This window comes from Sciurus vulgaris (genome assembly GCF_902686455.1).
Source record: "Sciurus vulgaris genome assembly, chromosome: 19".
Lineage (NCBI taxonomy): Eukaryota > Metazoa > Chordata > Mammalia > Rodentia > Sciuridae > Sciurus > Sciurus vulgaris.
Window position 1 is genome coordinate 10,156,641 of NC_136480.1, and position 16,947 is coordinate 10,173,587.

Here is a 16,947-nt window from a genome sequence, read left to right on the forward strand (position 1 = left end):
AAGAACCTCTCTACAAAATACTTATTAAGTGCAAAGGGAGAAAAGAATAACTTTCTGGTGGAAAAACCTGGCAGTTACTAGCATAAACAAGTATTCAAAATTAAAGTTAAAATAACCTATGCTTTCTGATTTGATGCAACAAAAATTCAACAGCATGACTTGTGCAGGGTTCCTTCCCCAAAGGTATAACCTGAATCTCATGATGAGCAAATATCAGACAATTGATGGACATTCTACTCATTAACTGGACTTCAATCTTAAAACTCATAAGGAAAGAATTGGGGACCAATGGCTAAAGACACAAGGCAGATAACTGGAACGTGTAAGATTCTAAGCTGGACCTTTTTGTTATTAAAGACATTACTGGGGTCACTGATGGCTCTCGACTTGAATCCGAGTGTTACATGGTAGACCTGTGTCAGTGTTGTCCTGAATTTGATGGTGGTATGGGTTATGGAGGAGAATGTCCTTCTTTGTAGGGGTGACACACCGGCCTTTTCAGGGGTGCGCTGGGGGTGTGACTCAGTGGTAGATTAGAGTGAGAGACCCTGGGCTCCATCCCCAGCGCCCCACCCCTGCCACCTCCACAGATAAAAAGAAAGAAAGAAAATATTCAGGGGTGATGGGGCACCACCAACAGTACCCTCAAATGGTTCTTCGTTCTAACTTTTTTTTGCTAAGTTTGAAATTCTATCAAAAAAGAAGGGGGAAAATAAGAACCCCAAATCGAAAGCAGGGTTATTTCCTTTCTTCATTAAGGAAGAAAAATTTTCTAAGAAGCACCTTGTTGGAGAAGCTCGGTGGCCAGCACTGAGCCCTCTCTCCTGCCGCAAAGAAGACTGGGAAAGTAATGGGAAGTGGGCCTTTCCCATAAAGGGAGGGGAGCTGGGGTGCAGACAGGCAGCACACAGCCAGCTTCTGGTGTCCCCCTCCGTCTGGAGTCTTGACATTTGGTCTTGACCATTTGGGAACACAGGTGTCGTTAGCACAAGAGCTAATGGTTGGTGGTTCTTTCATTTCATTGCTAACCCTCTTCCTAAGGATTATGGAAGCAAATATAATAATAAGCTCATCCTTAAGGTAATTGCTCCTTGGACATTGTAAACAGGTTTTGAAACATCACTTTGTTCCCCATAAAAATATACAATTATTATTTGTTAATTTTAAAAATAAAATGCAGGAACCTTTCACAAATAGTTCTTGTGTAATAAAAGCAGTACAGTGATCACTGTCAGCCTGGGATGTTGAGTGCAGATAAAGGGTGCCTAAAACCCCCCAGGCGAGGGCGAGGCCCCGGGAAGTCTGTCTAGAGAAAGGGGTGCTGGAAATGGCAGTTACTTGCTCTTCCTGCTGACCCCTGAGATAAAACTGTGCATCAGTTAACACTGTAGCATTCTAAAGGGTGGGTTCCTGCTCCTCTAGCTTCAGAAAGGGGATCAGGAGGGAAGGTGGGTTTCAGCTGGGAAAATTAAGAAACTTGGTTGCAAGGTAAGGAAGTTTGGACTTTCTTCTGCATGTGCAACAGGGAGCCAGCCCTTGATTGTTCTTCAAGAGGAGAGTGCCCAGCGCGACCTGTGTTTCTGAGTAGTGCGTCTGGAAGCAGCGTGGAGACAGGGTGCAGTTGTAGCAGAGAGAATCATTAGGAGACGGTTGTCAGCCTGGGCACAAAATGTACCTAGGGCATGGAGGGGAAGATGATAGAAAGGACTGGACGGAGTGGCCCCTCAAGTGGAAAGGGAAGCGCCAGCGAGGGCTTAGATGCTCTAAACCCAAGGAAGAGTGTCCTTAGCAGGCAGGAGGAAGGCAGGAGCAGGGTCTGGATGCTGGTCAGTGGGGCTTGTTCTAAATAGTCACTCCCACCCATGATGATGTGACTCGGTAGTAAAGTCAGTCAGGCATCGTGCTGGTGTGTCCACAGAAGAGAGGTCAATAAACTCCCTATCTCGCTGTTTCCTACCCGTTTATATCTGTTTGAAAGCTCCCTCCCCTTTGCTCTTAGGACAGATCCTTCTTTTCTGCTGCCGGCAAAGCTGCAGCATGCTCACCCCCGTCCCCTCTGGGCCTGTCCTCATCTCTCCCTGTGCTTCTGCCACACACATCATCTTTCAGTTCTGCCGTCTCTGGCCACATTTATCACTCTCGCCTCCCAACACCAGTAATCCAGTACTGAAGACACGGGTGCTGCTTGTACCACAGGGTCCTTGCACATACTCTCCACTTGTGCACATTTAACCATTGTCTCTTCCCTCTTTGTTGACCAAGAGTTTCCTCGTTCTTTCGGTCCCAGTTCAAGTGCCACTTTCCCAGAGGCTCTGCTCTTGACATTTCTGACTGGGACCCATCACTCTTCTATGCTTGTGGTATCATTGATGTCCTCTTGATGGCATCCACGGTAGCTATAATTTTATACTGATTTACAGTAGTGGTGGCCTAAAGTCCATCTCCCCCATAGCCTGTAGAATCCATGGGAACAGGGGTCATTGATTTTTCTTTTTTGGTGGGAGGGGGTGCACCATATCCCTGTATTTAGCATGGGAAAATGAGCTCCGTTGTACCCAATAAATATTTGTGGCATGAATGGATGTATGAACGGGTGGGTCAGCCAGTGTTCTACTGGCGCTTCGTGGAAGGGCTTCTGCTTGGGAAGTATCTTATAGAACAGGAAGTATTTTATGATATAAATTGTAGAACACTGATAGTACAAATAATTTTGTCTGTAGAAATGTAAATGAGGAGTGGGGATATAGCTCAGTTGGTAAAGGGTTGCCTAGCATGCACAAGGCCCTGGGTTCAATCCCCAGTACCACCAGAAAAAAAAGAAATGAACTTTCTCCAGTAGAATGCAGTTGATGGTCACCTTGTGGGTATTGGCCAGTTTTGCATTTCTGTGAAATCTTTTCTGACTCCCCAATGCCGATACCTGTGGTTCTTTGACTTTTGGATACTTTCCACATTTTACTGTTTTCCCCATTAAATAATGAGTTACATTAGAAAGAAAAACATGTAGAATTTCCGCAGATGGTGTTGACCTTCAGATAACCAGCCCAGAAGACGCAAAAGCCTGGGGTGAGGGCTGTGGGGGCTCATGGAAAGGAACTCTGCCTGTCAAGGAGAAATGAGGAAATAGAAATTCAGGGGAATAAAGAATTCTAAAGCCCAAAAGGCTGGAAAGCCACATTTAGGAAGGGCTCAAAGGTTGGAGGGAAGATTGGTCCTTAACCTGGTGGACAGCGGGCAGCTGAGGAGGGGTATGAGGGCTTCCTACACATGCAGGGCTGTCTTGGACAGGATGGAAGGGCTAGGAAACTGAGGGCAGCTGGAGACTCCAGCCAGGAACAGAAAATCTCAGCCTTAGGAGGAACCATGGAAATTGGGTCAAACCGGCAAAGCAAACAAATGGGGGCAAAATTAGATCTTTACTTATTTATTTTGATGTGGTGCTGAGAATCAAACCCAGTGCCTCACACATGCTAGGCAAGTGCTCTACTGCTGAGCCACAACCCCAGCCTGACAGAGGGAGAAGTTAAGAAACAAGACCACCGGTGTCTGGACTGAGCTGCTAGGACTCAGGTCATTTTGCCCTCATATCCCCAGTGGAAAATGACACTTTTTTTTTTTTTTTTTTTTTTTTTTAAATACCAGGAATTGAACCCAGGGGTGCTTAACCACTGAGCAACCTCCCCAGCCATTTCAAAAATATTTTATTTAGAGACAGGGTCTCGCTAAGTGGCTGAGGCTGGCTTTGAACTTGCGATCCTCCTGCCTCAGCCTCTCAAATGTGCACCACCACGCCTGTCGAGTTTTGTTTGTTTGTTTAGTAATTGTGGGAAGGAAATTAATTTGAGGGCTGAAAATACTGAGAGACCATAAGAGAGAGAGTGAGATTAAAATCTGGCTCCAAGGTCTCATCAATCTGGCTCACTCAATGTTCAGTTGGCTGTTTTTGAACATTGAGAGGTTTCTCATAAGAAGTGCATATTTTTAAAGAGCTGTGTACACTGGTCACATGTTCCCTGTGGGGCCCTTGGTTGGGCTTAGGTTGATTTGTTGGAGAGCTGCTCGCTCTCTCCCCTGTCTTACTCCTGGTATCCATCAAGGCTCCGAGTGCAGCTGGATTGGGACCCTGGCTAAAGAGAAGGTCGTCAGTTCCTGGGAGGCCACTTACTGGTGTACCAGGAAACAGGAACGCCCATTTCCATCGTGATCCCAGAGTGTCTGTGATGGCAGATGGGAGGGGGTTTCTGTCTGGGGAATCTCCATCCAACAGAAGTCTCAGGAGACCCTTGATGAGGGGGCTCCTTAGCATTTACAGCATTTCCTGCTAGAACCAACTTTGAGGAGGATGGGGTTAACCAGAGGTTGCAGAATCCCCCCTCCCGGTGTTGTAAATAATGGGAGAAAGGTATCTGTGGACTTCGTAAAACTTTTATTGATGTGTTTATCATGCCCCAAATAGTTGTTCATTTAAAATCCAAATGCCACTTGAAACAGAGACAAGGAGTGACAGTTGGAATCCCAGCCTGTTCCCAGAGGAGCTCCTGCACCCTACAGCTACGCGACTGGCCCACCAGGGAGAGAAGGGCCTTCTGGGAAATGCCCCCTTGAGCTCCCTCGCAGGGCGCCCTCTGGGTCTGCGGTAGGTTGTGGCTGGGAAACCACCAGCAGGGCAAAACAACCCATTCTAAGACTTCTCAGAACATCTCTGGTTTTGCAACTACTGACCCTCAAGGATCCACCATCACTCAACCTAGAAGATACGGAGATTCCCACTGGGGGAAAAAAAAAATCACTGTTTATGTTGCTTGCTGGCTGTCACATCCGCCCCTGAGGATGGCCCTGGCTCTCAGAGGGATCTGGTGGTTTCTGACTGTGGGCGGGCTGCTCCTCAGGAGCGTTTGGACTTGCTGCAAGTGGGGCAGAGGAGCTGGCCCTTGGTGACGATGTAGGCCCGACCGCTCAGCAGCTGCTCACAGCCCTCGCAGACAAAGTGCTTCCGGTGCCAGGCCAGATCTTCCACGCGCTGGTAGTCCTCGGAGAAGATGATCTAGGAAGGGGAGCAGAAGACAGTCGGGAACCAAGGCGGAGACAGCGAATCCAGGACCACTTATGGGCTGGTGCTTGGTCCCACCTGATTCTTGTTTTGACCCTGAGGTGCCTCAGTGGAGAACCTGATGCAAATCTGATGTCCTCGGGTTGGTATTTGGCAGCATCTTAGCTTCCCAAATGGAAAAAAGAAAACCCACAAAACCTTTCTGCCACAGACAGGTTTTTATTTACACGGCACCTGTGATGTTTTTGTGCAGATGCAAAAGCTGGTTGCATTCCAAGACTGGAGTCCACATCCTGATGAGGGTGAGGACCGCTTGATGATAAATAAGCTGCCAGTCTTCAAGAGCAAGAACACAGAGGGTCACTTGGGCTTGGGATAAAGTGACGCTCTGAAGCATACATACTGGAAGAGCCCAGAGGCCCAGGAAGAATGGAGTAGCACGCTTGCAAATGGAAACTCTGGTTTTTGCGTCAAAGGGGAACCAGGTGTGAGTTTTCACGTAGGCATTGACCAGCTCCATGACTTTGGGCAAATTACTTTCCCTGAGCTTCTGCTTCTGTGTCTGTACAATGGGGATGCAAGTATTCCCACTTCTACGATTTTGTGAGTGCAAAATTAACCACAGTACATGGACTGCTAGGGAAAGTGACCTGCTCAAAGTTTCACTCCCATCTGGGTAAAATGCAGACCCCGTTAGTCTACCTCTGGAGGATCCCTGAGAGGTAGAAATGGCACGTTATGCCTAAAGTATGGAGCAAGTTACTGACGCCATTGTACACCTTTAATAAATGATGGCAGGCTGGGGTTGTGGCTCAGTGGTAGAGCGCTTGCCAAGCATGTGTGAGGCCCTGGGTTCCATCCTCAGCACCACATATAAATAAATAATAAAATAAAGGTGGTGTGTCCATCTACAATTTTAAAAAAAATTTAAAAAATGATGGAGAGCTGAGTATGGTGGTGCAGGCTTGAAATCCCACTGACTTGGGAGGCTGAAGCCAGACGAGAGCAACTTCAAGGTCAGCCTCAGCAACTGAGTGAGGCCCTGTCTCAAGATAAAAAATTAAAAGGGCTGAGGACGGGGCTCAGGATAGAACAACCTGGGTTCCATGCCCAGTTCAACAACAACGAGGAGTAAAAAAAAGATGGAGACTTGAGACTGCGAGTGTACCGTGGTCCCCTCAGTACTGAGGTTATGGGGCACGCCTGCCGCAGCCCCTTTCCTCCTTAATGTCACTCAGTGCAACAGTGCAAGGCTTTAACTTCCTATTGGGACCAGCAGGTAGAAGGTGGCAGGAGGTGGCTCAGCATGAGGAAGACCTCCCAAAGCCTCACCTGTGCCAGAGATGAGGAGCGTGTCCCCTCCCTCCAAAGGCGGGTGCAAAGCACTATTATAACCACACAGTTAGGGCGGTCATTATCAATGTGCTTTTAGAGCCCCTGGCATCTCCATTCTGGAGACCTGACCCTCCTGACACCATCTTTAAGCGTGGCTCCGTGGTGGGGTAGCTTCCTGCTGTACCAGCCTCCACCGCATTCTGTTCTATGTGATGGTGACACGAACAGCAGCGGCCACTTAAGAGCTTCCAGGTCGGGCTGGGCGCCTGCCACCTTCCTGCAGTTGGATCTCTGTCCTCCTGGCCCGCAGGGGAGGGTCCTGTTCTCATTCACTTTCTAGACCAGGAGGACCGAGGTGCAGGTGTGTGGGAAGCCAGGCCCCATCTGGCCCTGGGCCGCCTGCCTCCTGTGCACCCTGCAGGGTTCCTCTGAGAACTCACCAAGTGCCGGGTGGGCGCCCAGGACGAGACCCCACCACCGCCTGTGGGACCCTAACCACCCTGGGCGGGAACACAAGAGAGTCCCGTTGGGCCGAGGAAGCACAGGGGGCCGGGGCCGCCAGGCTCCCCGCCGCCAGTGGTGAGCGGCCCCCTCTGCCCACCCGGCCCTGCCGGCGCCCACCTCATCGCAGCCAGAACACCGGGGCCGCAGGCTCTCGCAGTAGTGCCGGCCACACCAGGGGGCGCCGTCCTTCCAGAAGTAGATGAGGTCCACCAGCGGCTCGGAGCACTTGACGCACACGAAGCAGGCCGGGTGCCACTGCTTGCTGTAGCCGGCCCTGTCTGAGTAGACCACCGGGCTGTCCGCCGGGGCTGCGCCCTTGCAGAGCTCACAGAACTGGAAGGGTCAGAGAATCAGAAGGACACAAGGTGGTCAGGGAGGCATGGGGACGTGGGCTCCAATCCCACCCCCGGCCTATTTCCTGTGCAACTTTGGACAAGTTCATGTACCTCTCTGTTCCTCAGTTTTATCATCTTCAAAGTAGGATAATTACATTATCTAATAGGTTGTTTGTAAGGAGTAAATAACATTTAGTGGAGGGACTCTCCCATCATTTGGTCTCAGTACTCTTTGTATTGTATTGAGAGAGGTCCCCCTATGGAGATTTTGTTCATGTGGGTAACAGCTATTGCTATTTCTCACAAGAGAAATGATAACTGAGAGAAATTTAAATATTTACTCATTTAAAAATGACAACAAGGAGCTTACAGAATATGCTCACGTAGATATTTTAAGACTAAAATAACCAGAGAGCTCATTGGTAGTGCAGTCACCTAGCACGCACAAAGGCCCTGGCTTTACATTCAGCACTGCAAGAAAAAACCCCCCCAAAAGCTATGTTTTCCAAAACTAAAAATTCAGTGAGAAGAAAAATTTAAAACATGGTTTTGCAGTTTTTGCAAGTTCTCTTTAATGCTGTGTAACATGACTGGAATCTGTTTTTTAAATATCTATTTTTTTTAGTTGTAGATGGACACTATCTTTATTTATTTTTATGTGGTGCTAAGGATCGAACCCAGTGCCTCACACATGCCAGGCATGCGCTTTACCGCTGAGCCCCAGGCCCAAGATGGCTCTGTTCTCAGAGCTACGTCTGCCTTCCGTCTTTTGTGTTATGTTAGTTTTTGATTGAAATATAACCCAACTCCAAAGCCATTGTTCTCTCTACCACATGGTGTGGCTCTTCCATCCCCATCCATAAAGGACACCCTGGGACACCCTGGGACACTCTAAGGAAGTGACATGTTTTCTTCCCTCCCAAAAGAATTTGGTTCTTCTCATTAGTAGATCTAAATTTCAAGACTAAAATACACTTAAGGATTGATATATTTTGAATTTCATCTATAAAAATGTTGTGGAAATTTGTTTTGTTATATAAGGTGCTTACAGGATGCTCTCGGTTGGGGCTGGTGAACCAAAATAGTGCCCAAAACATTTACTCCCTGACCATCTACAGAAAATATTTGTTGACCTTGGACTTGAGATGATAATTTTTAACTCACTAAGCACAAACTATGGCATCAGCCAATATAGAAATAGTTATGGTTTTTCTATGTGCACATAAAGAGATATGTGTTCAGAGCTTGCTGTGTTAAAGGCTTGGTCCCAGCTTGTGGTGCTACTGGGAACCTTTAGGCGGTGGAACCTAGTGGAAGAAAGTTCAGTCACTGTGGAGGGGACACTGGGACCCCAGTCTCTTCCTCTTTTCTTTGTTTCCTGGCTGCCATGAGGTAGGCAGCTTTGTTCTGCCATCTGTTCCCACCACGATGGGCTGTCTCACACAGGCTCCAAAGCCGTCAGTCAGACTGATCACCGCCCAAGACCTCTGAATCCAGGAGCCAAAAAAAAAAAAAAAAGACCTTTCCTTCTTATAAGTTGATTATCTCAGGCGTTAGTTACAGTAACAGAAAGCTGGCTAACACAGAGCACGAACACTCGCTGTTCTCATCTGGTATAATTCACACGGGTAACATACTTTTGTACTTTAAAGATGACATAAAGATTAAAACTGTGGAAATCAGGGCAAGAAAACCACAAAGAGCGTAGCCGACCCTGAGCCGAATGGCAGCTGTAGAACCAAGGTCTAGACATGGGATGTTTGCAAAACTCCACGCTCACTGCCTGATAAGGCCCCTCAGAACATGCTGGACTTGCGGTTTCCGTTCCGCCCACGAGAATGGCTGGACGAAAACTCTGTTCCTCCCCCCGTGACTGAGCCCGCTGGCCTGGAACTCATCAGAGGGGCTGAACCAGAAATTAGTGATGAATAAGCACCTGTTCATTCACGTCCGCCAGCCCCGCTGCGAACTGGGGATCGTCAGCTCTTTGGCAGGGACAGTTAAGAGTACAGAGTGAGCTTTCTGTCTGTCTGGCTGCTAAGATTCACAGGGAAATCTCCAGCCCTTTTCCTCCGACACAGAAAGGACTTACTAGCCGGCTAAACTACACCCGGTTGGTCGCACTCCAGGTTTCCAGCTGTTGCTGAATATGGAAGTAGGTGGCAGCCGGGACGTGAACATGCCTAGGTTTGTCACTGTGGAACTTCGGCAGGCACCAGTAGAAGGGAATCCGGGAAATGAGGCCCCAGAGACAGCCTGGGTGATGGCAGGTCAATCTGAATCCGTGGTATGAGTTGGAACTTCACTCTGGAGGCAATAGGGAGCCACTGCAGGTTTTTGAGGGGAGGAGTGGCATGTTCCCATTCGAGCTGCTGGGAGAGAACTCTTGGATGAAGGTGGGGAGAATCTTTCATGGAGCCGGGTCTCCACCTTCTCCACAGTCTCAAAGTGCTTCCTCAAGCCCCTCCCTGGGAAGTCTCTTCCCCGGGGGGGTCTCCCTAGCATATCTGGCTCTTGGCCCCATTACTACCAGTCCTTTTAAGCAAATGGCGTTGACGGTTGTTGCATGAATACATTTTGGGCCTGTCGCTTGGTCTCAGCAACCCTCCTTTTCTTCTTGCCTCTCTGCTCTCTTCTGGGCCCTTTCCCCAGTCTTCTCAAAGCATGCGACATCTGAGGTGGTCCTTGAGCTGTCCACCTGCTGGTCCCTCAGCCACGAGGAACAGGCTGGCGACCCAGAGTTCGGACGCCCAGCTGATTTGAGTCCTCTGATCCTGGTCCCATCTATTTCTGCTCGAACTTAATTCATCTCCTACCGTAATCCTTTGCACTGAGGTTCACTTTCTAAAATGTAGTCAGGTGGACAAGAGGGGAGTTCTCCAGTCAGACCGCCTGGGCCTACTCCTGTGTGACCTTGCAACCAAGTTACCTAGCCTTGGTTTTTTTTTTTTTTTTTTTTAATGGCTTAAATGAGATCATGGAATCATTGGACTTTTTAAGGGATTAATAATGATTAGCTGCAATCACCATTTATCTGGGACAGGGAATCGTTGACTATCTGTCGGTTGTTGGCTACTACCCCAGGTCCAGCAGCATGCAGGCCCTGGCTTGGAGGGTCCGCTTCCTGCCTCTAACTCGCCCCTCCCCCGCCACTGCCCACCTTAGTGGTTATAGGCTTAAGCCTGCCCCAGATTCCCCTAGAGGATTTGTTAAAACTGATCACGACTCCCCTTCCTGTGCCTGTCTGATTTAATAGGTCTGGGATGGGGCACAGAATTTGCACGCCTCCCTCTCCCCCTCCCAGGGATGCTGGGGTACTTGGGCCTGCATGCTCAAAACCACCGTCACTGAGAGCTCAAACATTATCCTACTCATACGCTCAGCGAATATGATACCAGCTATTCAGCTCAGTTCCCACCAAGGTCATCTTGAATTCCTAGAATGTTCAAACCTGGACTACCTTTGAGCAAGCCCATGTGACCTTTCTGAGGCTAATTCCCCTGGTAAAGGATGTGGTAAGGGCAAGTAGAAATTCTTCAGGATCAGGGTCAAGGCGCAGAAGAGAATAATTCATCCGTAGCATATGGGTCGGCTCCTGTCCGTGCTCCCAATTACTTTAAACCAGACGTAGCCTGTGAGGGATGTTTCCACCACTTTCCCTCTAACCTTGTTTGCAGAGTGTGTTTCTCCCGGGCAGAGGAGATGTGGAGCAAACCTGTCATAAGTAGAACCAATAGGAGGTGACTTCTACCCCATGCCAGTGACATTTTTCGGTCCCATTCCTGTTCAAATGGCTGAGATTCCTAGGTGAAAAGGTTGAAGTGAAAGATTCTGACTCTTCCATGCTGGGGGCCTCGGGGATTTGTCAGCAGTGGCTCTCGGCAAGAGGAGATGTGGGGTTCCTTCAGTCCCGGTGTGTTGGAGTCCTGTCGGCGTATCCTTGGGTGTGCTTCCAGCCAGCGTGGAGTCGAATTCCCTTTCCTCGAACATCGTCCCAGCTGGGTGACTGAACTGAGAGGAGCAGAACATGGCAGCAGCCATGCACCCTGGCTTCCCAGGTGGTCAGAAGGGCCTGGGTTTCAATGGACGTCTGTCCTGATAAATCCATCGAATGGTGAGACTTTTGGAAGTTGCGAACGCACTGACTATTCCTGACCCACGAGCGTCCTCTGTTAGCAGCACCATCCCCAGGAGAGCATCCGTTGTCCAGGGTTATAATCGCACGACTGGTGGGGGGCCATGGGTCTCAGCTGTTGGCTGGAATGGCGAAAAAGAACTGTACCTATCCTGGTCCCCGTAGAAGACTGGAATTCGAGATTCAGTTCCTAACTGAATGCGTGTCGTTTTTGCACCACTGTGAAGTCAGAACAATCTGAAGGGGAGCCATGGTAAGTCAGGGGCCACGTGGGCAGCTCTTCTTTGGACCCTCTTAGCACTTACCTGGGGGAGCCCTGAGCAGACAGGAGAGAAGATTCTGGTGCTCTGGGATTCCCCTGCTCAGGAAATCATGTGAAACAACCACACAGAGATAGAGGAGAAACCCCAGGGTGCCCGGCCCACCCAGCCCCGCCATGTGTGTCTTCCCGGCATCCGGGTCAAACGCCTTCGGGGGCTTCAGCCCATTCCAGTCCCTGACCTTTGAGCTGTTCCAAGTGAAGCTGAGCACACAGAGGCAAGCGCCCTCTCTCAGGCTGCCTGAGGGCTGATTTCTGAGCAAAATCAGCACTGTTGATTTAAGCTACTCCGCCTTGGGACAGAACAATAGCAGCATCAGGTAACAGGGGCATTCAATGTCCACCCCGCAGAATCATCACGGCTTCTGAACCGAGGCAACCAAGATATAGCGGGTTTCAGGATGGTGGCCAACGCATAGGCAGCTGGAGAATTGTCTCGGAGGCCGCACTGGCCTTCAGAGAGGGATCTGCAGATAAGGAGAGTCCTCTGACTCAGTAACAGTCTCTCCCTCAGACTTGCGAGAAATCCTGTCTCAGTCATGCTGTTTTCTTCTGGAAGGTTCTTATCCCAAAGCCTACCCAGTCTAAACCCAGAGTGCCTTGTGAAAATCTCACTATTACAATACAGTAAATATTAACACAAGGGCCTTGAATCCAGGCACTGGGTTCTTTCCAACACAAATACTCACAATTTATTTATAAACAGCGTCTCCCCATTTCCTCTTATGGTGATCATTCACCATCTTTGCTTTGCGGCCTTCTTTATCCCAGAAGGGGTTTTTTTTTTTTTTTTTTTCCTTGCCTAAATCATTTCTGCAACTTAACTCCCTTATGATCTGTAGCCTTCTGGAGGTTTCTCATGGTGCAAAAAGGACAGGCTCTCCAGACAGTGCTTAGGGCCGTAGGCTTTGGAATGTGGTTCTCTGATCCGGCTTTGACAGGCATGGTCTCCACGACTAGCCAGGAGGATGTTGCTTGGTCCAAAGTTTTGCAAGAAAGTCCTGATGTGTCCTTCTCTATTGCCAGGGCCTTGTGAGGTGCCTGGAACCTCACGGGTGCTCTGGAGATGGGAGCTGCTGTCCTTTGGGGTGAAGTTTGGGCTGAGGCAGGTCTGGGTTCTAATTCTGGTTTAACTGATCAACAGCTAGGTGCCTAGACAATTTTATGCATTTTGAAATGTTTGCTTTTGTCTGTGATCCACAGTAGAAAATACACTTTATACCCTGACCTAATTACATACAGACCCGTGAAATAGATGTTTCCAGGAATATATTTACTACCCTGAAGTACTCTTTCTCTTTCAACTATTTTTTTTTTAAAGTTTCTGGTTGTAACATGCTAAATTGATGGCTCGTATCCACTGATGGATTGTAACCTGAAGTTTGTAAACACTGTTTAACTTTGCTAAGAATGATGCAATTTCCTTTTCTATAAAAAGGGAGATAATAAGATCCAACTTTGTAGGATAATGCTTAGGATTAAATAAAATGACATGGGAAGTCTCCGTGCACAGTGCCTGGCACAACCAGACAGTAAAGAACAGCAGGCAGTGACAGCAGCAGCACCATCTCCATCACCACCATCACCACCACCCCCCCACCACCATCTCCATCACCATCATCACCATCACCACCACCACCACCATCATCACCACCATCACCACCACCATCACCACCACCATCACCATCATCACCTCCATCACCATCATCACCACCACCACCATCACCATCACCACCATCACCCCCACTACCACCATCACCATCATCACCACAATCACCACCACTACCACCATCACCATCATCACCTCCATCACCACCATCACCATCACCATCACCACCATCATCATCACCACCATCACCTCCATCACCACCATCACCCCCACTACCACCATCACCATCATCACCACCATCACCATCACCATCACCATCATCACCTCCATCACTATCACTAACACCATCACCATCATCACCACCATCACCCCCACTACCACCATCACCACCACTACCACCATCACCATCATCACCACAATCACCACCACTACCACCATCACCATCATCACCTCCATCACCACCATCACCATCACCATCACCACCTCCATCACTATCACTAACACCATCACCACCACCACCACCATCACCCCCACTACCACCATCACCATCATCACCACCATCACCATCATCACCACCATCTCCATCACCATCATCACCATCACCACCACCACCACCATCATCACCACCATCACCACCACCATCACCACCACCATCACCATCATCACCTCCATCACCATCATCACCACCACCACCATCACCATCACCACCATCACCCCCACTACCACCATCACCATCATCACCACAATCACCACCACTACCACCATCACCATCATCACCTCCATCACCACCATCACCATCACCATCACCACCATCATCATCACCACCATCACCTCCATCACCACCATCACCCCCACTACCACCATCACCATCATCACCACCATCACCATCACCATCACCATCATCACCTCCATCACTATCACTAACACCATCACCATCATCACCACCATCACCCCCACTACCACCATCACCACCACTACCACCATCACCATCATCACCACAATCACCACCACTACCACCATCACCATCATCACCTCCATCACCACCATCACCATCACCATCACCACCTCCATCACTATCACTAACACCATCACCACCACCACCACCATCACCCCCACTACCACCATCACCATCATCACCACCATCACCATCATCACCACCATCACCATCATCACCACCATCACCCCCACTACCACCATCACCATCATCACCACCATCACCATCACCATCATCACCTCCATCACCCCCACTACCACCATCACCATCATCACCACCATCACCCCCACTACCACCATCACCATCATCACCACCATCACCACCATCACCATCACCATCACCATCACCATCATCACCTCCATCACTATCACTACCACCATCATCACCATCACCACCATTACCACCATCATCACCACCAAGACCACCATCACTATCACCACCTCCACCACTAGCATCACCATTAACACCATCACCATCACTACCAACATAACCATCATCACCACCATCATTACCATCATCACCATAACCACCACTACCCCATCACCATCCTCACCACCACCTCCATGATCACCTCCATGAACCAAATCCAGCCTACCGCCTGTTTTTGTAAATAAAGCTTTATTGGAACACAGCTATGGTCATCTGTTTAGATACCACCTGCAGCAACTTTAGCACTACGTCTGCAGCCCCTGTTTTAGTCAATGGACTATTATGTCGCAACTCAAAATGAAAACAGAAAAAGATGCTTGTGAAGGCCACCTGGCAATATGGAAAACTATTTAGAGCATAAAGAGTGGATAAAGGAAATTTTCTTTGGAAAAAAGATGTCCTTTGAATGTCATTAAAATACCTCTACTAGAAAGAAAGAGGGAGGGCGATGCTGAGCACTTGGAACCACGGTGATTGTGCAGACTGCTCCCAGGTTCCTGTCCACGGGTACCGGAGTTGCGGGTAAGAAGTGAGGGCACCAGGGATTCCTCTGTCTGAGTGCCCCCAGGTGTGCCTCTGCACCTCTCGGCCCCCTGTCCTCCAGCTCAGAAGGAAGTGGTTCACAGAGTGGGTGGGGTGATTGCAGATTCCCCAGCGGGGCTGGCAGGAAGACCCGTCATTCAGCCCACCAGCCCACAAGCCAAACATCTGCTTGGACAAAGACTTGGAAGTCCCTTGCCCACAAATATGTCCCTCTGTTGGGGCTGCAGTGGGCTGAGCTGCCAGCTGCTGTAAGTTTCCATCTGAGAGTCAGTCCTGTGGCAGGAGGTGGGAGCAGGGCCTGCTGTTCACCACACCCCTCTGCATTTTTGTGGGAGATGGAGAAAGAGGAGCCAGGCCTGTCTTCCATGGCCCAGTTCCCAGGGGAGCTTGGAGCCCTGTGAACATCTTTGCTTCTCTCGGTTACTCTTTGGGATGATCCCTTGGCCTGGGATACTGCAGCCAGGGGCAAGGAGGGGACAGGCTCCTGGCAGGGATGATAACCACTGCTGAGTGGAGATGACATTAAATGCTATGTTCTGGCTTTCTCTCCCTTTCTTCAGTTACAAGTTCGAGGTGTGTGGAAGGGCGGAAATTCCTGGGCAAAATAACCATGCCCAGGAAATCTGTAGATTTCATTTCCAAGAAAACATCCATGAAGCTCTCTGAATGCAGGGAGATAACCCGAGGAGCCGTTCACAAATCCCCGCATCTGGGTTGGCTGCCCACAGGTGCCTGTCAGTTCCACCCACTGGGAGGGAGGGCAGGGCAAAGGCCTTGGGAGAGTGGGTGAGGGGCTCTGGGCCAGACTGTAGTGAGAAGGTGCAAAGAACTGGAGGAGCCAGCAGTTCTGTGGCCCTGGAGCCCCGTGACCCTCCCAGGACCCAGGACGACAGGGGGTGGGAGGAACCGGGTGGGGCAGGAAGACTTGCTGTTCTTGGCACACAAACAAAGGCTCTCACATTCCTCAGTGGGCCCGACTATCAGTGACCCCAAACACTGCTGCAAACCCAGTGAACATAAACGCCCACCCTCATGTGATTGGACCCCTTGCCAGGGCTTCCCCTTGGGCTGCTGGATCTTAACATCCCTGCTGAGGCAGAAAGGCTGGCACTCCATCGAAGACTGTCACTCATCCCAGTGGCTCACCTGGCTGAGCCTCAGGTTCCCTGTCTGTGAAATGGGCATGACAGCCCCTCTCATGGTTGCCACAAAGATTTAAAGAGAGAGAGACGCTGCCCCGGGCTCACTGAGCTCAGGAGACAGTGGGGCGTGTGAGAGAACGAGAGGGAGGCTTCACAGTCTCGGGTTTAGAAGAAGGTGTTTTTTTTCCTTTCGGGGCGGCGGTGGGGTGAGTTCCGTCTGAGACTGGGGTTTTTCTGCTTTGGTATTTCCTCCTGGGGAGGGGAGACTGGCGGCTTGGTGGACTGGATCTGCTGACTGTGTTCCCGTCAGCTTAACTGGGGCGGCTCCAGCCCTTTGGACGAGCAGCCAGCATCCTGCCACCTGGCTGGCCCACCGTCACCGGTTCCCTGGACACACAGGCCCCTGGCGGGAACTGCTCCCAGCCCTTTACGGAAAGGTTTTGGCAATCACACTCCTCTGCCCTGGACAGTGCTTCCCCTGGGGACAGTTTGGTGTTGGGCTGGGGGTAAGAGGCTGCAGCGGCCTCCCTCCACCATGGCTGTGACCTGAGT

The 16,947-nt window shown here is 49.8% G+C and overlaps 1 protein-coding gene across 1 annotated transcript in view; it reads right to left on the reverse strand.

Annotated features, from left to right (window-relative positions):
- Positions 1-4,407: 4,407 nt before the first annotated feature.
- LMCD1 (LIM and cysteine rich domains 1) overlaps positions 4,408-16,947 on the reverse strand; it is a 59,463-nt gene continuing 46,923 nt past the window's right edge. Inside the window, exons 5-6 of the mRNA XM_079122091.1 lie at positions 7,007-7,222; positions 4,408-5,044 (exon numbers count right to left, since the gene is read on the reverse strand). Coding sequence (XP_078978217.1) covers positions 4,886-5,044; positions 7,007-7,222 — 375 coding nt within the window. The 3' untranslated portion in view covers positions 4,408-4,885. The remainder of the gene's footprint in view (positions 5,045-7,006; positions 7,223-16,947) is intronic.